This window comes from Dasypus novemcinctus, chromosome 3, assembly GCF_030445035.2.
Source record: "Dasypus novemcinctus isolate mDasNov1 chromosome 3, mDasNov1.1.hap2, whole genome shotgun sequence".
Classification (NCBI taxonomy): Eukaryota; Metazoa; Chordata; class Mammalia; order Cingulata; family Dasypodidae; genus Dasypus; species Dasypus novemcinctus.
Window position 1 is genome coordinate 79,278,693 of NC_080675.1, and position 26,036 is coordinate 79,304,728.

Here is a 26,036-nt window from a genome sequence, read left to right on the forward strand (position 1 = left end):
CACACTCTGTATCCAACCCCTGGGAGAAAATTTCTGCCCCATGAATGAATCCCTGGCCTGATTTTGAAAACTTAGGCTGGGCAATTTTTTTTTTTTAACTTTCCAAATACTATTTACTTCACTGAATCCTGAAGGGAGATGGGGAACAGGAAGGTCAATTCCTGGGACACCATGCCTAGGAGTGCATGTTGACAATGGCAACATAGAGGGCCAGGGTGCTGAGGGCCAGCAGCCCTGTCACCACTGTTCGGACCAGCAGTACTGTCCAGCTGCTGCCCAGGGAACACAGGTGGACGAGGGTCTCCATGACGAAGGCATTATAGATGCTAAGGAACATTAGCAGGAGGACTGCCAGCCGGAAGATGTGGTAGAGGTCGTAGCGTGTTATCATCCAGACTTGGGCAGATGCCACAATGTAACAGACCAGACTGATGTTGGAGTCAATGCTCATTTGGATGTATTTCCAGTCAAACTCAATACCCTGGGCTCCGACTCAGAGGGGGATACAGCGGGACATAATGAGTTCAGTGGTAGCCCAGCACAGGACAGCAACCATGATCTTGTACTCCCCCTTGCTGGCATTTTAGGACAAAACAAGGTTCAGGCCTATCAGGTCGGCCACATATACAGTGGCCTTTATGAACTCACAAATGAAGTCATAGATGCCACCTTCCCAGGTGGAAGGAAGGTGGTCAGGAACAGCATCTTGCACAGCTGCATGAAGAGGTAGGTGACCCTGGTCTGGATGCATTTCCAGAAGGCATTGTACTCAGACAAGCCACTGTACTTGTACATGATGAAGTAGGGGAAGTAGGCAAAAGCAAAGCAGTTCCCGAAGTGGAGGAGCGTCATGACGCTGGCCACCCAGTCCCGCCGGTGCGGGGGTTGTGAGGTGGCATCTCCAAGCACGGGCCCCCGCCGCCACCCTCTCTCCCAGGAGCTGGGGCCTGGAGCCCACCTCTAGACTGGGCAATTTTAAAGACTGAGAATAAGTTGAACCAAATATCAAAGAAGAATTGTGGGGGGGAAATACACAAAAGAGAAAAATTAGCCATCAGAACGAATTCACCAACATATTCAAATGCCTAGATATCAGCAAAAAATCACAGGCCATACTAGGAAACAGGAAGAGATGGCCCAGCCGAAAGAACAAAGCAAATGTCCTGAAGCGACATAGGATTTAAGACAATGAATCAGTGATATTCACACAACTCTCCTGAATCACTTCAAAGAATTTAAGAAAATATGACTGAAGAAATAAAGGATATTAAGAAGACACTGGGAGAGCATAAAGAACAATTTGAAGGCCTACAAAGAAAAGTAACATACCTTATGGAAATGAAAGACACAATGGATGATACTAAAAATACATTAGAAGCGGATTTGGCTCAACGAATAGAGCATCTGCCTACCACATGGGAGGTCCAGGGTTCAAACCCTTGCGCAGTGCTGATGCGTGCAAGGAGTGCCGTGCCACACGGGTGTCCCCTGCGTAGGGGAGCCCCACGCACAAGGAGTGCACCCCATAAGGAGAGCCGCCCAGCATGAAAAAAGAGCAGCCTGCCCAGGAGCTGCACCGCATACACAGAGCTGACACAGCAAGATGACGCAACAAAAGAGACACAGATTCCCTGTACAACTGACAAGAACACAAGCAGACAGAGAAGAACACACAGCAAATGGACACAGAAAGCAGACAACTGGGAGGGGGGAAAGGGAGAGAAATAAAAAATAAATCTTTAAAAAAAATGCATTAGAGACACGTAAGATCAGATTTGAATTGTTTGAAGTCAGATTAGTGATTTCAAAGACAAATCTGAATTTGAGAAGACAGGAGAACAAGGAGAAGAGAATGGAAAAAATGGAACACAGTCTCAGGGAATCGAATGACAATGTGAAATGCGTGAACATTCATGTTATTGATGTTCCAGAAGAGAATAGAAAAGGGCAGAAGAATATTTGAGGAAATAATACAGAAAACTTCCCATCCTTTATGAAGGACATAAATATCAATATCCAAGAAGGGCAGCACACCCCAAACAGAATAAACCCAAATAGAGCTACCCTGAGACAAATACTATTCAGAATGGTAAATATCAGATAAAGAGAAGATTCTAAAGGCAGCAAGAGAAAAGCAAAGCATCACATACAAGGGAAACTTGATAAGATTAAGTGCTGATACTGACCTCTCATCAGAAACCATGGAGGAGAGAAGGAAGTAGTATTATGTGTTTAAGTTACTGAAAGCGAAAAACCGCCAGCCAAGACTTCTGTATCCGGGCCCAGTGGACAGGGCGTCCGTCTACCACATGGGAGGTCTGCAGTTCAAACCCCGGGCCTCCTTGACCCGTGTGGAGCTGGCCCATGTGCAGTGTTGATAAGCGCAAGGAATGCCATGCCATGCAGAGATGGTCCCCCGCATAGGGGAGCCCCACACGCAAGGAGTGCGCCCCATAAGGAGAGCCGCCCAGCGCGAACGAAAGTTCAGCCTGCCCAGGAATGGTGCCACACAGAGAGAGCTGACGCAACAACATGACGCAACAAAAAGAAACACAGATTCCCGTGCTGCTGACAACAGAAGCAGGCAAAAAGAACAACACGCAGCAAATGGACACAGAACAGACAACAGGGCAGGGGGGGGCAGGTGGCGAGAAATTTAAAAAATGAGGACAAGTTCAAAGTCTTTACAGACAAAAACTGATAGATACTGTTACCAAAAGACCAGATTTGCAAGAGATACCAAAGGGGATGCTGCAACCTGAAAGGAAAAATAAACGAGAGATTTCTTGAAGAGTTTAGAAATGTAGATTATTAGGAAATGTAAACTAAAGGGTAAGAAGACAGACAATAGAACAATATGGCAACAGAAAGTTGGAGGACAGAATGGATGAACTATGTAATGCCTTTACGGTAATAATACTGAATATTGATCGATTGAACTCCCTAATCAAAAGACATAGTCTGATAGAATGGATTAAAAAAATATGGGCCATCTATATATTGTCTACAAGGGACCCATCATACGTAAAGACACAACCAGGTTAAAAGTGAAAGGTTAGAAACAGTTATTCCATTCAAATAGTAACCAAAAAAGAGTTGGAGTAGACCAGATAAATGTAAAATACTGTTATAGTATATGAACAGTATTTACTCAGTGCAACAGGCAAATTGTTCCTGTAATCAGTATTTTGTAATTTTTTTCATACAATATAAACACTTTTAATTGAGGAGAACTGGAGAAGAGATAAAGTTTTGGATGCTTCATTTTTCTTTAACCCTTTCTTATTCATAGGTTTTAATTAAAATAATCTATCTGGCTCAGTGATGATTTAGCATGACTACAGTTGAACAATATTTTGAGTTTTTCTGCCTCAGAAAATTATAAGTTGGCAAATTATTATCTGCTGTAATTCATTCCAATAAGATGTGAAGAATTCCCAAATAGGAATTTGATTAACTAGAAAGAACTATAGCCTAAATGGAAATTAAATAACTAAACCATTAATTTATTTCATTTATTAATCAAGTAGTTAGAGCTGTAATATTAAAAAAGAATTATGTTATAATTGATTTCTTTTATATTTGAATTACATTTACATTTATAAAAGTTTGTTGCTCTGCTATCTATTTTTTTTTTTATAATGGATTATATGAAATCTAACCTGGCCTTGTATACTCTTAAAATTTGTAATTTCTTTCAATCTATTTTTCTATTTATTTTTCAATTTTACAATAAAGGACTTTTTAACAGCTAAAAAAAAGGCCATTGATTATGCTCTTTGGATAGATCATATGGTTTGTGACTATATATCAGTAAAACTGCTTAATATACAAATAAATAATTGGGCAGGAATAGCCAGAAATAGCAGCTATGTACAGCAGGGAAACAGAAATTGAGAGGTGAGGAATATTCTTTTTTGTTTGTCTGTTTTTAGTAGTATTATTATTGAAATAGCAATATTTTAATAATTGAAATAGTAGGCACACAATTATGTGATTATTACCATATACCATTGATTGTACACTTTGAATAAACTGTATTATATGAATCAGTAAAATTGATTTGTTTACAAAAAAATGAGGGAACGATAAATTAAAGTTGAGGGAGTTTGTCACTACTTGTTTAGTCCTACAAACAGTGCTACAGGGAGTTCTTCAGATTGAAATAAAAGGAAAGGATCATGTAGCATAAAGAAATAAAGACATCCAATAAAGGTAACAGTATGAGTAATTATAAAGGCAGTACTATTGTATTGTATTTTGTGATATGTAACTCCATTTTTTTACTTCTTGCAAGTTCTAAAATGTAAATGCATAAAAAGTAATGATAAATCTATGGTTTTGAAAATACAGGGTATAAAAATATATGTAACAAGTACAACAAAAAGGTCAGGGGATGGATGAGTATAGGAATAGTATTTGTGTGTGTTATTGAAGTGAAGTTGGTATTGAGTGAAACATGATTTGTTAGAGATTTAGGTTATTAAATTTAAACCACGTGGTAACCACAAAGAAAATATATGAAAAATATGTAAAGCAAGAAATGAGAAGGGGATAAATGGTATACTAATAAAAAATTAAAAATATGAAAGTAAACATTAATGGAAAAAATTGAGGGACAAAATGGCAAAAGATTTATAAAGATCAAATAACAAAATGCAGAAGAAATTCCTGCATTATCAGTAGTCACTTTAAATGTAATTGGATTAAACTACATGCAAAAGTCAGAGAGTGGCAGAATGGATTTTAAAAAGTGTAGTCCAACTATATGCCCTTTACAAGAGATATACCTTAAATTCAGAGATTCAAGTAGGCTGAAAGTTAAAGGATGGAAAAATTATACTATGCAAATAGTAAACAAGAGAGAACTTGGGTAAGTATACTAGTACCAGATAAAACAGACTTTAATTCAAAAACTGATATGAGGAACAAAGAAGGTTATTATATACTGTTAAAGGGGGGTCGATTCAACAAAAAAACCAAAAATATAAATATATATGCACATAACAGCCGAGTGTCAAAATGTGCAAGGCAAATACTGAGAGATTTGAAGGGAGAAACAGACAATTGTATATTAATAGTAAGAGACCTCAATACATCAGTTACAATAATGGATAGATTATCTAAACAGAAGATCAGTAAGAAACTGTAAGACTTGAATGATACCATAATCCAACTAGATTTAACAAACATATATAAAACATTTCACCCAACAGCAGCAGAACACACATTATACCTTAGTACACATTGATCTTCTCCAGGATAGACCATATGTTAGATCATAAAACAATTCTCAGTAAATGCAAAAGTGTTGAAATCATACAGTGTATCTTTTCCACCAAGAATGAAATGAAGTTAGAAATCAATAACAGACAGAATCTGGAAAATTATAAATATGAGGAAATTAAACAACGTACTCTTCAGCAGTCAAAGAAGAAATCACAAGGGAAATTATGAAATATCTTGAGGCAAATGAAAATGAAAACACTATATACCAAAACTTAACAGATGCAGGAAAGGAAGTGCTGAGGAGAAAATTGAAAGCTGTAAATGCTTACATTAAAAAAAAGAGAAATCTGAAAATAGAGACCTAACCTCACAACTGGAGAAGCTAGAAAAAGGTGAGCATACTAAATCCAAAGTGAGCAGAAGGAACTAAAGATTACAGAGGACATAAATGAAAGGGAGTTAAAAATCAATAGAATCAGCAAAACCAAAAGTTGGTTCTTTGGAAAGATCAATAAAATCAACGAACCTTTAGCCAGACAAAAAAAGAGAGAGGACACAACAAAAATCAGAAATGAAAGGGGGGACATTAGTACCGAACCCAGAGAAATAAATGATTAAAAGAGGATACTATGAACAACTTTAAGCCTACAAATTAGGAAACCTGGATGAAACAGATTCCTAGAAACAAACTACACACACTGATTCAAGAAGAAATAGAAGGTATCAACAGCCAATCGCAAGAAAAAAGATTGCATCAGTAATCAAAACTTCACAACAAAGAAAAGCCCATGACGAGATGGCCTCACTGGTGAATTTTACCAAACATTCAAAAAGAATTAATGCCTTTCCTGATCAGTTTTCCAAAATATTGAAGACAAGGGAATACCCCCTAACTCATTCTTTGAGGCTAACATCACTCTAATACCAAAGCCAGATAAAGATACTATAAGAAAATTAGACTAATATCCCTTATGAACATAAATGCAAAAGTCCTTAACAATATACTGGCAAACTGAATCCAACAGCGCATTAAAAGAATTATACACAGTGGTCAAGTAAGATTTATCCCAAGTGTGCAACAGTAGTTCAACAGAAGAAAATAAAATAATGTAATACACCACATCGATAGAGCAAAGGGGAAAAAAATTATCATCTCAACTGATGCACTTGATAAAATCCAACACCCCTCACAGATTAAAAAATAAATAAAAAGCACTTAGAAAGCTACAAATTAAAGGATATCTCCTCAGCATTATTACAGGCATATGTGAAAAACCCACAGCAAGCATCATACTCTGGTGAGACTGAAAGTTTTCCCTCTAATATCAAGAACAAGACAAGGAGGCTCACTGTCAACATTGTTGTTGGACATTGTACTGGAGTTTCTAGCCAGAGCAATTAGGGAAGATAAGAAATAAAAGGATTGGAAGGAAAGAAGTAAGCTTGTCACTATTTGCAGATGACATGATCTTAAATATATGGAGAATCCTGTAATCATCAGTAAAGTTATTAGAGCTAATAAAGAATTCAGCAAGGTATGGTATACCAGATCAATGTGCAAAACTCAGTATATTTCTATACGTTAGTAATGAACATGTGAAGAGGAAGTCAAGGAAAAACGTCATTTACAATAGCAACTAAAATAAATATATAGGAATAAATTTAACAAAAGAGGCAAAGGACTTATACACAGAAAACCACAAAAGATTTCTAAAAGAAATAAGACCTAAATAAATGGAAGGATATTTCATGTTCATAGTTTGAAAGACTAAATATTGCTAAGATGTCAATTCTACCCAAAGTAATTTATAGAGTCAACACAATTCCAATCAAAGTTCCAACAACTTTCTTTGCAGAAATGGAAAAGCCAATCATTGAATTTATATAGAAGGTACAAGGCCCCAAGTAGCCAAAACAATCTTGAAAAATAACAGAGTTGGAGAACTAAATTCCTGACTTTAAATCTTATTCCAGCTTTCCCCCTGTGCAAAACTTTTTTGCAAGCCAGCACCACCATCATTTCTCTCCAGCCGCCATCATGATCTTCATAATGGGACCTCATCATTGTGATAAGATCTCATCAGTCATGATGAGATGTTCTCAAACACTTACAAGATCTAGGAGATCACAAACAGGCTGTGCCTGGAGGTAGAGGGGAAGATGGTCAGTGGGACACTTAAAAGATCTGGGAGATTACAGACATGCTATGCCTGGGGGTAGAGAGGAAGATGGTCAGTAGGAGAGAGGGCAACGTTGATGACTTGCTTATTGGTGGCATTGGTGGAAATGCCTCAATGGAAAGCCCCAAGGGTAAAGGTCCCTGCACAGTCATCACTGATGTTGATAAGGTCATGAACCATCATATGTAGGAAACCAGCTTCACAAAACAAGCCACAAGAAGTACATCAAGGATTACATGAAATCAAATACAAATTTGAAGAACAGAGACCAGAATGAGTAAAACTTTTTATGACAGAGTCTATAGAACAAATCAAGCACATCCTTGCTAATTTCAAAAACTACAAGTGCTTTATTGGTGGAAACATGAATCCAGATAGTATAATTGACCTCCTGGACTACTGTGAGGATGGTATGACCCCCATATGATTTTCTTTAAGGACGATTTAGAAATAGAGAATATTAACAAATGTGGCAATTACTTTGGATCACCTTCATAATTGACTGCTGCTTCTCATGCACACAATACCAGGACTTATGTGGGCTGATGTCATCTTGAATTCATTTATTTTAACCTTGATTTATTTGGAGCAGAGGCATTGTTTGTTAAGAAAAACGTGTCATGTAGGTTAAAAAACTACATGAACTAAATTTAGAAAAATAAAACTTGTTGCAAAGCCACAGTAATCAAAACAACCATATACAAGGCTGACATATAGACCAGTGGACAGACATATAGACCAATGGAATTGAATTGAGTATCCAGAAATAAACTCTCACATCTATGACCAGTTGATTTTTGGTGTGGGTGCCAAATCCACTCAATGGAGAAAGAATAGTCTCTTCAACAAATGGTGCTGGGAAAACTGGATATTCATATGCAAAAGAATAAAGGTGGACACCTACCTCACGTCATAAACATTAACTCAAAGTATATCAAAGACCTGAATATAAGAACCAGGACTGTAAAACTCCCATTAGCAATGGTTTCTTAGACTTTACATCCAAAGCACAAGCAAGAAAAGAAAAAATAGGTAATTGGGACCTCTTTGAAATTAAAAATTTTTGTACATCAAAGAACTTCATCATGAAAGTAAAAAGACAACCTACAGAATGGTAGAAAATATTTGGAAACTACATTAGGGATAAGGATATTATATCAAGAATATATAAAGAAATCTTGCAACTCAATAACAAAAAATACAAACTACCCTTTAAAAAATGGGCAAGTGAATCAGGAGATCAGTCCAGAGGTTACGCTTATGCATGTCTCAGCAGGATCTCAGTGACTGTCACAATAAATAGTGCTCCAATAGCAGGGCTCCTGAGGGCTCTAGAGACATCTAGACACTAGGCAGGGTAGACAACTCAGAAATTCAGCACCCTTTCGCTGGGCCTTATTTTGGAATATATGCTCCCCAGTGTAACAGTTTGACTCATTTATAATTTCCCTACATGTGGCTCTTCTACCCCTTTTAATTGAACCTATAATTAGCACTATCTTGTTAAATATATGTCCCAGAGACTTAAATCTTCGGTCTCTTCATATGCCAGTTGAGCCCTGAATCTCAGCAGAGATGCAACACCTACTCTCCAGTTCATTGCACTCGCCCAGGGCAACTAACAAAAGGATGATAATGGACAGTGCCCATCCCAAAAACAGAGTATCTCCCACTGCAGGCAAGATGGTTCTGTCCATCTGCCCCATGGGATCTAAGCCACCTCTTAATCAGAAAGAGAGTGGGCATTACCATCCCCAAATCTTCAAGACTGAGGAATGAACAAACCTAACTGGAGACTGCAACTATGGTCTAACGAAGACTTACTATTCTAGCAGTAGAACAACTTGTATCACTGATATAAAGGCAGTGGCCACCAAATGCTCTGAGGGGAAAGAATAGGTGTAACATGGGTGCATTTTTGGGACATTGAGGTTTGTCCTGCATGACATTGCAATGATGGATACAGGCTTTTATACATTTTGTCAAAACCTATAAAATTGTGTAGGACAAAGTGTAAACTATAATGTAAACTATAGTCCATGATTAGTAGCAGTGCTTCAGTGTGTGTTCATCAGTTGTAACAATTGTACCACACTAATGAAAGATGTTGTTGTGGAAAGTGGGGGAGGGGGGGTGAAGTATATGGGAATCACCTATATTTTTCATGTAACATTTATGTAATCTAAAGCTTCTTTAAAAATAAAAATAAAAAACTTTAAAACAAAATGGACAAAAGACTTAAATAGATACTTTTCCATCGAAGATATACAAATGGCCAAAAAGCACATGAAAAGATGTTCAGCATCATTATCATTAGGGAAATGCAAATCAAAACCACAATAAGATACCATTTCACACCCACTAGAATGACCCTATTTAAAAAATGGAAAATAGCAAGCATTGGAGAGGATGTGGAGAAATAAGAACACTCATCTTTGTTGGTGGGGATGTAAAATAGTGCTGCTGTGGAAGCAGTTTGGCAATTCCTCAGAAAGTTAAGTATAGAATTACCATATGACCCAGCAATCCCACCTGTAGGTCTATATCCAAAAGAATTGAAAGCAAGGATTTGAATACATATTTGTATACTGATATTCATAGTACCATTATCACAATTGGCAAAAGATGGAAGCCACCCAGGCGTTTGGTCAACAAATGAATGGATAAGGAAATTGTGTTTTTTACATATAATGCAATATTATTCAGCCATGAAAGGAATGAAGTTCTGATCTATGCAGCAACAAAGATGAATTTTGAAGATATCGTGCTGAGTGAAATAAACCAGACACAAAATGACAAATATTATATGATCTCAGTGATATGAAATAATTTTAATAAGGAAATTAATGGAGTCAGAAACTAGAATATAGATTATCAGGGGTCAGGGTAGGGGTAGGGAATAGGGAGTTATTGCTTATTGGGTGGACCCAACTTTCTTTGGTACAGTTTCTATTTGAGATGATGGAAAAATTTTCGTAATGGATGGGGGTGATGGAGGCACAACAATGCCAATGTAATTAACACCACTGATTTATATATTTGAATTTGGTTTAATGGGGAAATTTTAGGTTGTATATTTTTATATATGTACTAGATTTAAAAATTTTTGAAAGTCCATTGAACTTTATAACACAGTGATACCTAATGTAATGAGCAGACTAAAATTAATAGAATAATTATAATATTGTTTCATCAATAGTAGCAAAGGTACCACATTAATGCAAAATGTTAATAGGGAAAATTGTATTTTCTGCGTGATTTTTCTATAAACCTAAAACTCCTCTAATAAAGGTGAAAAAATACATAAAAGAAAAAAGCTTATTTATTAAAAACTGGTAATGAACTTAATTAAATGAACTAGCAATGTTAATATGATTAGGATAAATTTGCCCAGTAGATGTTACATCAGTTTAGCATTTAACAATTAAGTTTTTGATGCACCCTTAAATTAATATATTTTCACCAATCTTTTTTTCTTTCCTACAGATCCTAATAGCCACTATCACTCATCTTTTGCCAAGTACAGAAGCTTCATCCTATGAAATGGACAAGAGGGTAATTTAAATTGTATTTGATGTTTAATATGTGGTTATCTAGTTAGATGCATGTTTATATCTCAAAATTTCAAAGTTGTATATATCTACATGGTTATCATCAATTTATCCTGTTTTTCAAATCAACTGTAGTGTGTAATGTATATTTCCATTATTTAAACATGACTAAATTTTATTTTAGTTCAAATTTCAAATGGACTATGGCCATTTGATAGTCTCAGGGTTGTAAAGAATCTTGGTGATCACCTGTCCTTTTGTAAAAAGTCATTTCACTGTATTCTGCCAAATCATGGTCTTGTTTATACCTGAAGATTATTAATTCTGAGCAATTAATCACCTCTGTTGGCAATCACTCATTTTAATAAAACTTACTGGTAGAAAGTATAGACATTTCTAGTACAGAAAGTACATATAATGCGTAAGGATGTGTCACCTTGAAGCCAATCCCTCTGGCCACCAGGAAGTTCTGAAGTAGCATTTAGTACAATAATTATCTCAGATATTGTCTTTTTCAGTTCTAGGGTTTCTGTATGGCTTCTTTTTATAGTTTCTGTACCTTTCCTGAAATTCTGCATCTCTTTATCCATTACATCCATCTTCGCATGGCTTTTAAAAATCTTTATTTTAGTTAATTTAAAGTCCTTATCTGCTAAATCCACTTTCTGAGTTATCTCTGAGCTGTTTCTATTTAATTTTTTCCCTCTTGACTAGGAGTTCCATTTTCCTATTTCTTCATGTATCTGTTAATTTTTTATTATATACCATATTGTAGATAATATATTGTAGGGATTCTAAGTCTGGGCTTCCTAATAGCTTCTAGCCAGATGTGGATTTAAATTTAAATAAAATGTAAGTAACAGTTTATGTTAAATTTTAGTTTTTCTTTCACACTAGCCACATTTAAGTGCTAAATTGCTACAAACACCAGTGGCTATATGATCTTGGGTTCTGCTCTCCAAATCTCAGTTTTACTACCTTTTAATCATACTGTTTTCAAATCTCAAGTATGCTTTATTTATTATGTTCTACCTATTATGTTTCCAGACCTAGTTCTAATTATTTTCTGTGTGACTTCCACACCTTTCACAGTTTTGTTTTTTCTCTATTATTCTTGCTGTCTTTCATATCACCAATTTCATGGGTTTATGTCAGAATTTTTTTATTCTTTGCCTTCATATTCAGTTTAAAACCTAGTTAGTCATATTATCTAGCTCTTAATAAATGTATTCTTCCTCCTCTTTAAAATATACATGTACTACATTCTTAGCCAAAATTCCCTCTTTATAGTCTAGAACTCCATATCCCATTTGTAAACAACATCTGGATAAATAATTAGCCATTCTCCTTCCAGATCATCTTTGTCTTCTAAAGATGTAGCCATTAGTATGAAAATTCTTTACTACCAAGGTATTGTCCCTTACTCACTTAATTCAGTTAACATGTATTGAGCACCAAATATGTGTGTGGTATTCTCCTGTATACTAGCGAAATAGAGATAAAGATAGTTCCTGCACCCATAGAATTTAAAGATTAGAGAAACAAGGGAGGCAATACAATATACATAAGTGTTTACTATAAAAAGTAGAAAAGTGTATAAGACAAGGTAGGATAGAGGAAGAAGTAATTAACTATGAAGGGAGTAGGAGGGACTTGCTAAGGGAAAACTTACTTTAAAATGAATAAGGGTGGGAAGCAGATTTGACCCAACAGTTAGGGCATCCGCCTACCACATGGGAAGTCCAAGGGTCAAACCCTGGGCCTCCTGACCTGTGTGATGAGCTGGCCCACATGCAGTGCTGATGCATGCAAGGAGTGCCATGCCACGCAGGGGTGTCCCCCGTGTAGGGGAGCCCCAGGCGCAAGGAGTGAGCCCTGTAAGGAGAGCCGCCCTGTGCGAAAAAAGTGCAGCCTGCCCAGGAGTAGGGCAGCACACACGGAGAGGTGACGCAGCAAGATGACACAACAAAAGAGACAGATTCCCAGTGCCACTGTCAAGAATACAGACACAGAAAGCAGACAACTGGGTGGGGAGGGGGGGAGAAATAAAAAATAAAAAATTTAAAAATGAATAAGGAGAACTTCTGGAAAGTGGCAGACTAGAAAGACCCAGGACTCTCTTCTGGCCCAGAAAAATAGCTGTAGGACAGGCAGAAATGTCCTGGAAAAAATCTTCTAGGGTTTAGGACACCAGACGAAGGCTGGACACTGCCCAGAAAAGAATTGCAAAACTGTGAGTTCAAACCAGCAGCTGCTACTGCCAGGTTTTAGAGACACTTTTAAATTCTCAGGCCTGTGGGCCAGCTATGGACAAAGGGGGCACCAGGGAGCCACCGCCTCAGGAAAAGGGTGAAAGGGACACAGCCTAAAGCTGACTGAGCTTTTGACCCACGATTCTGGTCTTGTCCCAAGAGCCCTCCAGGCCAAGTGGGGCCGCACCATTGTTTACCTTGGGAGCTAGCTTGGGACTAAAGAGACCTAGGACTAAAGAGATCTAGGACTGAAGAGATCTAGGACTGAAGAGATCTGACCCTCTCAGTCCCCTCTCTATTAACCAGGACTGATTGTCGAAGACTTATCTCCCCAGGAAAGGGCAGAGAGAGGGACACCATCTAAGGCTGACTCAGCTTTTGACCCACAGATTTGGTCTGCTGTGTCCCACAAGCACTTCCATGCTAGTGGAGTTGGGAGCCAACTGTACTAAAGAATTCTGGGACTAAAGCAATCCAACCTTCCCAATTTCCCTCTCTGCTAACCAGGACTGATCGTTGAGGATGCAGAGGGGAATGGAATTATGTCCTACCTGAGAAAAGGGAAGAGGCAGCCAATGAAGGCTGGAGAACTGTTTCTGAGAAAGTTTAATTACAGGGCAGGGTCATCTATCACATTGATCCGGTTGTGTTGCCGCAAACACAGTCCAATCAGGAATTGAACTGTGAGGGCTGCCAAAAATCTCCCATCTGCTACAAGACCAAGGAAGTGCATGTGAGAAAATTAAAAGTAAATAATTAAGGGGGGCTTTTTCCAGCCTTTATAGTCTCCTTCCCCAAGGTCCGGGGAAGTTGGTCTGCAACCCATTACTGGGTCCAGAACCCAGTTTAGAGCAACTAACGGACAATCCTAAAGACCCAGATGGAACCAAAAATCAAAGAACAGCAATAACACACAGGCTCTTGCTGCTGAATCCCTATGAAAGAGAGAGAAATTGAGCACCTGAGTAAACTACCATCATAATCAGATGCCTCGGCATCAGCAAAAAATTATAAGCCGTTCTAAGAAAATGAAAGACATGGCCCAGAAAAAGGAATATATCAAAGCCCCAGAAAAGACACATATTTGAGACAACTAATTAATGAGATGCACACAAATTTACAAAATCACATTAATGAGTTGAAAGACAATATGGATGTGGCTCAAGCAGTTGGGCTCCCATTTACCATACAGAAGGTCCAGGGCCCCCTGTTGAAGGCAAGCTGGCCGCATGCCAAGCTGGCCCACGTGGGAGTGCCCCCCTGTGCAGGAATGCCCCCATGAGCAGGAGTGTCCCCCCATGGAGGAGTAACAGCTGACACCAAGAGCTACCACAGCAAGATGATGCCACAAGAGACACAGAGGAGAGACAAAAAGATGTAGGAGAACAGGGAACTGAGGTGGTGCAAGAGAATGATCGCCTCTGTCCCACTCCAGAAGGTCCCAGAATCAGTTCCTGGAGCCACCTGATGAGAATACAAGCAAACACAGAAAACATACAGCGAATGGACACAGAGAGCAGACTATAGCGGGGTGAAGGGGTAGAGAGAAATAATAAATCTTAAAAAAAACATTGAAGGGGAAGCAGATGTGGCTCAAGTAGTTGGTCTCCCATCTACCATATGAAAGGTCCAGGGTTCAATTCCCGGGACTTCTTGGTGAAGGCAAGCTAGCCCCCATGGTGAGCTGTCCCAAGCGGAGAGCTAGCCCACACAAAGTGCTGGTCCATGCAGCAAACTGGCCCAAGCAGAGTGCTGGCCCCTGCTGGCATATTGGCCCGCACAGGAGTGCTGTCCCACAGGGCAAGGTGGCCTAAGCAGAGAGCTGGTATAGCAAGATGATGCAACAAAAAGAGACACAGAGGAGAAACAGCAAGAGATGCAGCAGACCAGGGAGCTGAGGTGGCACAAGAGATTGAACACCTCTCTCCCACTCCAGAAGGTCCGAGCATCACTTCCCAGTGCTGCCTAAAGAGAAGATAAGCAGACACAGAAGAATGCACAGTGAATGGACACAGCAGACAACAAGGGTGAAGGGGATAATTAAATATTAAAAAAAAAAAAAAAGACATTGAGGGAAGCGGATGTGGCTCAACCAGTTGGGTGCCTTCCTACCACTTGCGAGGTCCCAGGTTCAAATCCCAATGTCTCCTAAAGAAGACAAGCAGATGCCGCACCCGCAAGGAGCTAGAACTAGATGCTGCACCTGCCCAAATGAACTAAATGCTGCAAGCCAGCAGATGCTGCATCCTGTGGGGAGAAGATGTGGCTCAGGCCATTGGGCACTCACCTCGCGTGTGGGAGGTCCCACATTTGGCTCTCAGTGCCTCCTAAAGAAGACAAGCAAACACAGTGAGCAAAGCAATGAGCAGACAGACAAGGGAACCATCACAAGGGAGGGAGATAAATAATAACAAATCTTTTTTTTTTAAGTTAATATTAAAAAAAAAAGACATTGAGTGAGCAAAAGGGAGAATCTGACATCCTGAACATGAAAGTAACAGAGCTCATGGGAATGAAAGATACAATAGGTGAAATAAAAAATATATTAGGCATACAACAGCAGACTTGAAATGATAGAAGGAAGAATAAGTGATACTGAAGACAGAAAAGCTGAAACTGAAGAGAAAAGAACAGAGAAAAAGAATGGAAAAAAATTGAGCAGGGGCTCAGGGAATTGAATGGCAACACAAAACCCAACAATATGTATGTCATTGGGAGTTCCAGAAGGGAAGGGAAAGGGGCAGAAAGAGTATTGAGGAAATACTAGCTGAAAATGTCCTAGCTCTCACAAAAGAAATGAACTTACTTGTCCAACAAGTGCAGTGTGCAGTATATCCAATCAGAATAAATCTGAATAGACGTACTCCAGGACACATACTACTCAGAATGTCAAATATCAAAGATGAGAAAACTCTGAGAGCAGCAAGGAAGAGGCAAAGCATCACATACAAGGGATGTCTGTTAAGACTTAGTGGAGATTTCTCATCAGAAACCATGGAGGTGAGAAGATAGTGGTATGATACAGTTAGGATACTGCAAGAGAAAAACTGCCAGCCAAGAATTCTTTATCCTGCAAAATTGTCCTTCTAATATGAAAATGAGTTTAAAATATTCACAAAACAAACAGAAACTAAGAAAGTTTGTTAAAAAAGAATCCACCTTTGCAGGAAATAATAAAGGAAACTTTAGAGCCTGGAAGGAAAAGACAGGAAAGAGGGTCTTGGAGGAGAGTATAGAAGAAAGAGCAGAAAGGATAACCAAAAGAATAAAAGGATAGATGAAAATCAAAGAATAAAATGGTGGATGTAAATAATGCATTTACTGTAATATCATTGAATATGAATGGATTAAACTCTCTAATCAAAAGATACAGACTGACAGAATGAATAAAAAATGACATGAGCCATCTATATGCTGCTTTACAAGAGACTCACCTTAGACCCAGGGATACAAACCAGCTGAAAGTGAAAGGTTGGAAAAAGACACTAGATGCAAATAGTAACCAAAAAACAGCTGGGGTTGCTATACTAATATTGAACAAAACAGACTTTAAATGCAAAAAAAGTTGTAAGTTATGCAGAAGGCCATTATAAACTAACAAAAGGGACAATCCACCAGGAAGATATAACAGTCATAAATATCTGCGCATCTATCCAGGGTGCCCAAAAATGCATGAGACAAACTCTGGCAAAACTGAAGGGAGAAATAGATATCTCCACAATAATCATTGGAGACTTCAACAAACCACTCACATCATTAGATAGAACAACTAGACAGATGATCAACATGGAAACTAGAACTTGAACTATATCATAAACAAATTAGACCTACTAGACATGTACAGAATGTTAAATCCAAATTCAGCGGGTATACATTCTTCTCAAGTGTTCATGGGTCTTTCTCCAAGATAGCCCACATGTTAGAGCACAATGAAACTCTCAATAAATATATAAAAAGATTGAAATTATACAAAGCACCTTGTCAGATCATAATGGAATGAAACTGGAAATCAGTAATAGGAAAGAGGTAAATTCACAAATGTGTGGAGACTAAACGACACACTCCTAAATAATCAGTGGATCAAAGAAGAAATTGCAAGTGAAAGAAATCTGTAAATATTTTGAGACAAATGAAAACAAGAACTTGTCAAAACCTACAGAATACAGCAAAGTCAGTCCTAAACACCTAGATTAAAAATGAAGATAGCTGAAATCAAAGATTTTACTGAAAAATTGGAGAACTAGAAAAAGAACAGCAAATCAATCCCAAAGCAAATAGAAGGAAAGAAATTAATAAAAATTAGAGCAGGTGGTGGACTTGGCCCAGTGGTTAGGGCGTCCGTCTACCACATGGGAGGTCCGCGGTTCAATCACCGGGCCTCCTTGACCCGTGTGGAGCTGGCCCATGAGCAGTGCTGATGCGCACAAGGAGTGCCCTGCCAAGCAGGGGTGTCCCCTGCATAGGGGTGTCCCCCGCATAGGGGAGCCCGACACGCAAGGAGTGTGCCCTGTAAGGAGAGCCGCCCAGCATGAAACAAAGTGCAGCCTGTCCAGGAATGGTGCCGCACACACGGAGAGCTGACACAGCAAGATGATGCAACCAAAAGATACACAGATTGCCTTGCTGCTGATAACAACAGAAGCGGACAAAGATGACGCAGCAAATAGACACAGAGAACAGACAACCAGGGCGGAGGGGAGGGGAGAGAAATAAACAAACAAACAAATAAATAAATAAATAATTTTAAAAAAATTAGAGCAGATGTAAATGAAATTGAGAACAAAAAAACAATAGAGAAAATCAACAAAACCAAAAGGCAATTCTTTGAGAAGATCAATAAAATTGACAAACTCCTAGCCAGACTAACAAAAAGAGATGATGCAAATAAATACAATCAGAAATGAAAAGGGGGAATTTATGACTGACCCCTCAGAAATAAAAAGGATCACAGGAAGATATTATGAGAAACTGTTTTTGAACAAACTGGACATTCTGGATGAAATAGACAAACTCCTAGAAAAGCCCAAACAACCTACACTGGCACTACAAGTACTATAAGACCTTAACAAACCAATCACATTTAAAGATTGACTCCATCGTCAAAAATCTCCCAACAAAGAAAACTCCAGGACCAGATGACTTCACAGGTGCATTCTTCCAAGCATTTCAAAAAGAATTAACACCAATCCTATTTAAACTCTTCCAAAAAATTGAAGAGGAGGGAAAATTACCCAACACATTTTATGAAGCCGACATCGCCCTAATACCAAAGCCAGATAGAGACACTACAAGAAAAGAAAATTACAGACCAATCTCTCTAATTAATATAGATGTAAAAATCCTTAACAAAATACTTGCAAATAGAATCCAACAGCATATCAGAAGACTTCTACGTCATGACCAAGTGGGATTTATTCCTGGTGTGCAAGTCTGGTTCAACATAAGAAAATCTATCAACATAATACATACACCACATTAACAAATGGAAGGGTAAAAACCACATGATCATCTCAATCGATGCAGAAAAGGCATTTGACAAAATCCAGCATCCTTTCTTGATAAAAATACCTTGAATGAAAGGAATAGAAGGAAAGTTTGTCAATATGATAAAGGTCATATGTGAAAAATCCACAGTCAACATCATACTCAATGAAAGGCTGAAAGCTTTCCTTCTAAGATCGGTAACAAGACAAGGATGCCCACTGTCACCATTGTTATTCAGCATTGTACTAGAAGTTCTAGCTAGAGGAATTAGACCCCCCCCCCCCAAAAAAAAAAAAAAAGGCATCCAAATAGGAAAAGAGTAAGTAAAACTCTCACTATTTGCAGATGGCATAATCCTCCTATATTCTGAAATCTCTACAACAAAGCTACTTGAGCTAATAAACGAGTTCAGCCATGTGGCAGGATACAAGATCAACATGCAATAATCAGTAATATTTTTTACATTAGTTTTGAACAATCTGAAGAGAACATTGGAAAATATTCCATTTACAATAGCAACAAAAAGACTCAAAAACATAGGAATTAAATTAACCAAAGAAGTACAGGACCTTTATGCAGGAAACTATTAAACAATGCTAAAAGAAATCAATGAAGACGTAAACAAATAGAAAGACATTCCATATTGATGGATTGGAAGATTAAATATTGTGAAGATATCATTCCTACTCAAAATGATTTATAGGTTCCATGCAATATCAATCAAAATTCCAACAGCCTGCTTTACAGAAGTAGAAAAGGCAATTACCAAATTCATCTGGAAGGGAGAGTGCACCCGAATAGCCAAAAACCTTCTTAAAAAGAAGAGTGACATCAGAGGAATTTTACTGCCTGACCTTGAAACATATTACAAAGCTACAGTGGTCAAACATCATGGTAGTGGCATAAAGATAGACCCATCGATCAGTGGAATAGAATTGAGAGTCCCGAAATAAACCCTTACCTCTATGGTCAATTGGTTTATGACAAACCTGCCAAGTCCATGTTAATGGCACAAAAGAATCTCTATAACAGATGGTGCTGGGTGAACTGGATATCTATAACCAAAAGAAAGAAAAAAGACCCCTATCTCACTCCTTATACAAGAATCAACTCAAAATAGATAAAATACCTAAATATAAAAGCCAGCACCATAAGACTACTAAAGAAAATGTAGGCTAACATCTTAAAGACCTTGTGGTAGGTGATAGTTTTTTGGACTTACCACCCAAATCACATACAACAAAAGAAAAATTAGACAATGGGAGGTCCTAGGTTCATTTCCCAATGCCTCCTGGAGAAGAGGAGTAGCTCACGCTGACATGATGGGCTGGCACAGCAAGTTAATGCAACAAGATGACGCAGTGAGATGATGCAACCAAGAGTCACAGTGAGGAAACACAATGTGAGACACAACAAACAGGGAGAGGAGTTGGCTTAAGCGATTAGGCACCTCTCTCCTACATAGGAGGCCCCAGGTTCGGTTCTTGATGCTTCCTAAAAAGAAGAGCAAACAACGAGTCGGGGGAGAAATAAATACATAAATAAAATAAATCTTTGAAGAAAAAAAAGAAGAAAAGAAAAAATAGATAAATGGGACTTCCTGAAAATTCAACACTTTTGCACCTTAAAGGACTTTGTCAAAAGGGTGAAAATGCAGAAAATATTGGAAATCACATGCCCAATAAGGGTTTAATATCCATGATATATAAAGAAATGCTACAACTCAACAATAAAAAGACAAATTACCTGATTTAAAAATGGGTAAAAGACTTGAATAGACATTTGTCCAAAGAAGAAATACAAATGGCAAAAAAACACATGAAAAAATGTTCAATATCGCCAATGATTAGCAAATCAAAACTACAATGAAATATCGTTTCACACCAGTCAGAATGGCCCGTATTAAAAAGACAGAGAACCGCAAGAGTTGGAGAGGATGTGGAAAGATAGGAACAACTTAATATTGCTGGGAATGCAGAATGGTACAACTGCTGTGGAGGATTGTTTGGCAGTTCCTAAAGAAGTTGAATATAGATTTGCCATGTGACCCTGCAGTACCACTATTGGGTATATACCCAGAACTGAGAGCAGTGACAGGAATAAACATTGCACACCTGTTTCTAGCAGCATTATTCATGATTACCAAAAGTTGTAAACAACCCAGGTGTCCACCAACCAATGAATGGATAAACCAACCATCGTGTAGTCACACAACGGAATATTATGCAGCTGTAAGAAATTAAGTCATAAAGCATATGACAACATGGATGAACCTGGAGGACATTATGTTGAGTGAAAGTAAGCAAGACACAAAAGGTCAAATATTGTATGATTGTGTTACTATGAACTAAATATATTATGTAACATATTGTATGATTCCATATATATAAAATGTAAATAAAAATCAGTTTCTAAAGATGAAATTTGATTAGTGGTTATGTGGTGCTGGGGAAGGCAAGCTAATGGGTGTGGAGTTTTTCTTTTTAGAGTAATGGAATAATTCAAAAATTTTTGTGATGAATGCACAGCATTGTGATTATACTAAAAGCTATTGATCATATACTTTAGGTAGATTATATGGTATGTGAATATATCTCATTAAAACTGCTTAATAAATAAATAATTGTGAAAGATTAGCCAGAAATAACAGATATGTGCAGCAAGAGAAACAGAAATTTAGAGGTGAAGAATATTCTTGTTTCTTTGTCTTTTTTTGGTTTATTATTATTATTATTGAAATAATGAAAATGCTGTAATAATGATTTAAAGGATGAATGCAAAAAAATTAAAATTAAAAAATTTTTTGGAAATGAATGAATGCCCAACTATATGATTATATCTGGTACCGTTGATTGTACACTTAGAGTGAATTGTATGCTTTATTAATATGTATCAGTAAAATTGATGTATTAAAAAAAATTAAGGTTTTTTTCTTCATAATGGAGACAAGGGATAGTGGTACAGAGTTATTCCAAGTGAAGGGAAAGTATGTATAAAATCATGGGGCTGTAAAATAGCATAGTATCTTTTAGAGAAACAATAAGCAGTTCCATATTTTAGGATTTAAAGTACAAGGTTGTGAGTAGGGGAAAATGAGACTTCAGAGATAGGAAGCAGCAAGACTATAAATGTTCTGGGACTAAGAACCTTGGACTTTGTGAGAGTTTTTGAAGGATATTAATATGCAGTGAAATATCAGATTTGTGAACGATCATTTAAATGTGTAAGTTAACTTAAAAGGAAAAGTATAACAGTTATTATTTCAATCATCTTTACAAGAATTGATGTTCTGAGAGTAGATAATTCACAAAGTATAATCCACAACCAAGATAAGGAGTACAAGAAAAAGAGTAGTGTTATAATTTTCAACATGTAGCATGTAAGTAGTAACATCCTGGTGGAGGCCTCCCAGTAAAGCACTTATTTTTCCTAAATTAGAAAGTTTAAAGCTAGAAATAAAATGATTGGCATTGTCAGCAAACGAGTGTATTATAACAAAAATTAGAGAGTAGGCAGAAGGAGAAGATTCAGTAAAAGTGACATAGAAGGACTGGTTTGAGAGGTAAGAAGAGGTCCAGGTCCAGAAGAGAGGATGACACAGAAGGCAAGATGAAATAGTCCCCAAAATGCTTTTCTGATCTCTAATTTTATCATTCATCCTAATACAAATCAGCAGAGACTAATACAGAACTAAAATAGAAACTCAGTTACATCCTGGATATCTGCCTGAGAAAAATAATACACTATTCAATTTCCATTACATATATATATTTATATTCATATTTATATTTATGTAAGCCATCTCTATACCTCTCAACAGAGAATCACCTTCAACATGATTTTCCCAATCTTTCTTGGGCCAATAATAGATTTCTTTCAATTATTCAAATATGTTTTGTTATTATCCTAGGCATCTTCAGAATGCCTGGTACTCCTTTTGGTGGGATGAACATCAGAATATTGCTTAAATCCACTGGTTCTTCTCCACTTCATTGCATTCCCATACTTTTTATTCTCTCAGATTTTTATTATCTCCTTCCCTATTAGAAATTCTACATTATATATAAACAGATGGATATATTGAATTATCTTAATTATTATTTGATTCTTTACCTTCTGGTGAAAGCCGCAATTTAAGGAAGTATTTCTCATGCAATCAGATTGCATATAGTACAGACATAACCAGTACGTAGATCTTTCCTTTCCCTAGCTTTTTTGGAATATGAATAAACTATATGGTCAAGAGTTTTTAGATTTCTAAAATGGTTTATCATAATTGGTAAATGTGGCCTTACTATTTTTTAAAGATAAATACAATTAAGAATAAAGTAAAAACATTCATATAGTGATTTTTTAAAAAATCACATACCAGACAATGTGTACTTTATCTGCATTATTTCACCTTCAGACCTTTTTTGGAATTTTGATAGATACGTTTTATTTTTCCCATTTTACAGAGAAAATTGAGGCTCAAGGGGTTTAAGGTGCTCAAGTTCATACAAATTTTAGAAAACAGTAAAGACTAGGACCTGGAATTGGCTGACATCAAAGTCCATGCTCTCTTTTGATTTAGAAACATTAACTCAGAACATTTATTTGCGTTTTATGTTGGAGTTTTTTTGTTTAGTATAATTTTAGGTTAAAAATTGCAAGAATAGTACAAAGAATTCTTTATACTGTTTACGTTTTACCACATTTGCTTTGTCTGTTTTCTGTATCAGTGTGTGTGTATATGTGTGTCTGAAATCAAGGGATTCTCTTACATACCCCCAGTACAATTATCAACATTAAGAAATTGACATTGATACATTACTATTATCTAATCTATAGCTTACTCAGATTTCACCAGCTGTCTCAAAAATGTCCTATAGCAAAAGAAAATCCCAAATTATATGTTGCATTCAGTCACCGTGTCTCTTTACTTAAACAGTTCCTCAATCTTTTTATATTTTCTGACCTTGAAATTTTTTAAGAGTACAGTCCTTGTTTATGAAACATCCTTTAATTTGGGTTTATCTGTATTAGATTTAAGTTATGCACTTTTGGCAGGAATACCTCAAGGTTTTGTGTGCCCCTTTTTAGGAGGCACACAGCTGTTAACTCTAGTCAGTTGGTTATGGTGTTTTTTGCCAGATTTTTCCCCTGTAGCTTTAATACTTTCTAATTAATATGTATCTTGTAGGAAGATACTTTGAAACTGTGTAAATAGCCTGTGACTCCTTAAACTTTAACTGGTTTTGGCTAACCATTGATAACCTTTACCTGAATCAGTTATAGTTATGATAGATGCCAAATGATGATTTTCTAATCCATCATTCCTTCTACATTCATTAGTTAGCTTTCTGCTTTGGCGCTTTCTCTTCTTCCCTATCCACCTGTCTGTTTCTTTGTTTATTCATTCGTTCATTCATTCATTCTCATTTTATTCAATGAGTATAATCCTTAAATTTTTTACTATCATTTTTTGATGGTCAAAATATCCCAGATTTAGCCAGTAAGAGCCCCTTCAAAGTGACTTCTTTGTCCTTTGGACATATCCCCATTGTTCTTTGGGCATGTCCTTAGTTTGTTACCACAAGATTTTCTAGACTCATCTTGTACATTCTCTGTCCCAGCCCTGGAAATTGCTATTTTCCCAAAGAACCCTGGTTCTGTTAAGTGGAGAATGGTATTAAGAAATCAAGATATGGGATCAAGGTGTGCATACTGCTATTTGTGCATTATTTCTTTTAGGATCTCTGAGTAGATAAAAAATAGAATGTATATATATATATATATATATATATATAAAATACACATGCAAATCCATGTGTGTATTTCTATGCCTCGGTATCTATATATATTAAAAACTGTGAGTTCCCACAGAAATCTCCCATTTCAGTTCCACATCATAAGATTCAGTCTTTCCTCTCTACTAATTCTATATTTATAATTCCCTGCTCCAACAGTGAGAAACTTAGCTCTCACATGCATACACAGTATATTTACTTGCTTGTACATTCTAGGGGGAAAAGCAGTTTCAGAGTTGTTAACTATGCCTCTATATACTCTAGACTTCTTTTTGTCTATTTAACAAGAGAGTATAACTTAAGTTATTTCATAGGTATTGGTTTGTTAGTTCCTCCTCTCTCCTACATATCCCCCAGTGTGGTTAGTTGTGTATAATTCATTCAAAATCAGTTCAAGTCTGTTTTCTGTTTACATTCCATTTTAAGGTTTTCCCCATCTCTGTTGTTTTTATTTTATTTTGATCTATGATCTATCCATCCTATGTTTATTTTTGTAGGTACACATATATTTTCTTTTTTTCCCTTTTGTTAAATAAAATGTACCATATTCTAGATATTCTTTGGTATTTTCATGTTTTCACTTTATATAATATCCTGGAAACCACAATACATCAGTTTATAGAGGTAGTCTTTTTTTTTTTTTCAAAGATTTTTTATTTCTCCCCCCTTCTCCTCCCAATCCCCCCGTTGTCTGCTCTCTCTGTCCATTTGCTGTATGTTCTTCTGTGACTGCTTCTATCCTTAGCAGCAGCACCAGGAATCTGTGTTTCTTTTTGTTCTGTCATCTTGCTGTGTCAGCTTTCTGTGTGTGCAACACCATTCTTGGGCAGGCTGCGCGTACTTTCGTGCTGGGCGGCTCTCCTTATGGGGCGCACTCCTTGTACGTGGGGCTCCCCTATGCAGGGAATACCCCTGCGTGGCACAGCACTCCTTGCACACATCAGCACTGCACATGAGCCAGCTCCACACGGGCCTCCTTGACCCAGGGTTTGAACCACAGTCCTCCCATGTGGTAGGCAGTCACCCTATCCATTGGGCCGAGTCCGCTTCCCTTCATTTTTTCTTACAGCTGTGTGGATATGTTATAGGTTATTCAACAACTCTCCTATGTTTGGACATGCAGGTTGTTTACAGAATTTTGCAATTACAATGCTGCAGTGATTAACCTTGTGCTTATATATTTTTACATTGTTGGAGGTGTATCTCAAGTGTGTATTCCTAGAAGTGAATTGCTGGGTCAAAAGGTAAACACATACATAATTTTGTTAGATAGTGCCAAAATCCCCTCAACAAGTACTGTACAAATTAGCATTCCCACCAGCAAACTATGAGAGTGTCTGTTTCTCCAAAGTTTCACCACAGAGTGTGTTAAATATTTGTTAGAACAATGGTATCTCAATGTAGTTTTCATTTACTTTTCACTTTTTATAAGGGAGGTTAAATATCTTTTTTATTTTATTTATATCTTTGTTTAGTAATAGCCTAATTTTTTACTTTTTTTAAATTTTTGTGAATTGTCTGCTCATATCTTTTCACATTTTTCTACCAAAA

The 26,036-nt window shown here is 37.2% G+C and overlaps 1 protein-coding gene and 1 pseudogene across 7 annotated transcripts in view; one reads left to right on the forward strand and one right to left on the reverse strand.

The window, feature by feature from the left end:
- Positions 1-26,036, forward strand: part of RALGAPA1 (Ral GTPase activating protein catalytic subunit alpha 1) — a 298,344-nt gene that overhangs the window by 177,611 nt on the left and 94,697 nt on the right. For all 7 annotated transcript variants that reach the window (XM_071213978.1, XM_071213981.1, XM_058293545.2 and 4 more), the window contains one exon: positions 10,896-10,964. In XM_071213978.1, coding sequence (XP_071070079.1) covers positions 10,896-10,964 — 69 coding nt within the window. The remainder of the gene's footprint in view (positions 1-10,895; positions 10,965-26,036) is intronic.
- On the reverse strand, positions 85-914 carry LOC101421587 (BOS complex subunit TMEM147-like; annotated as a pseudogene).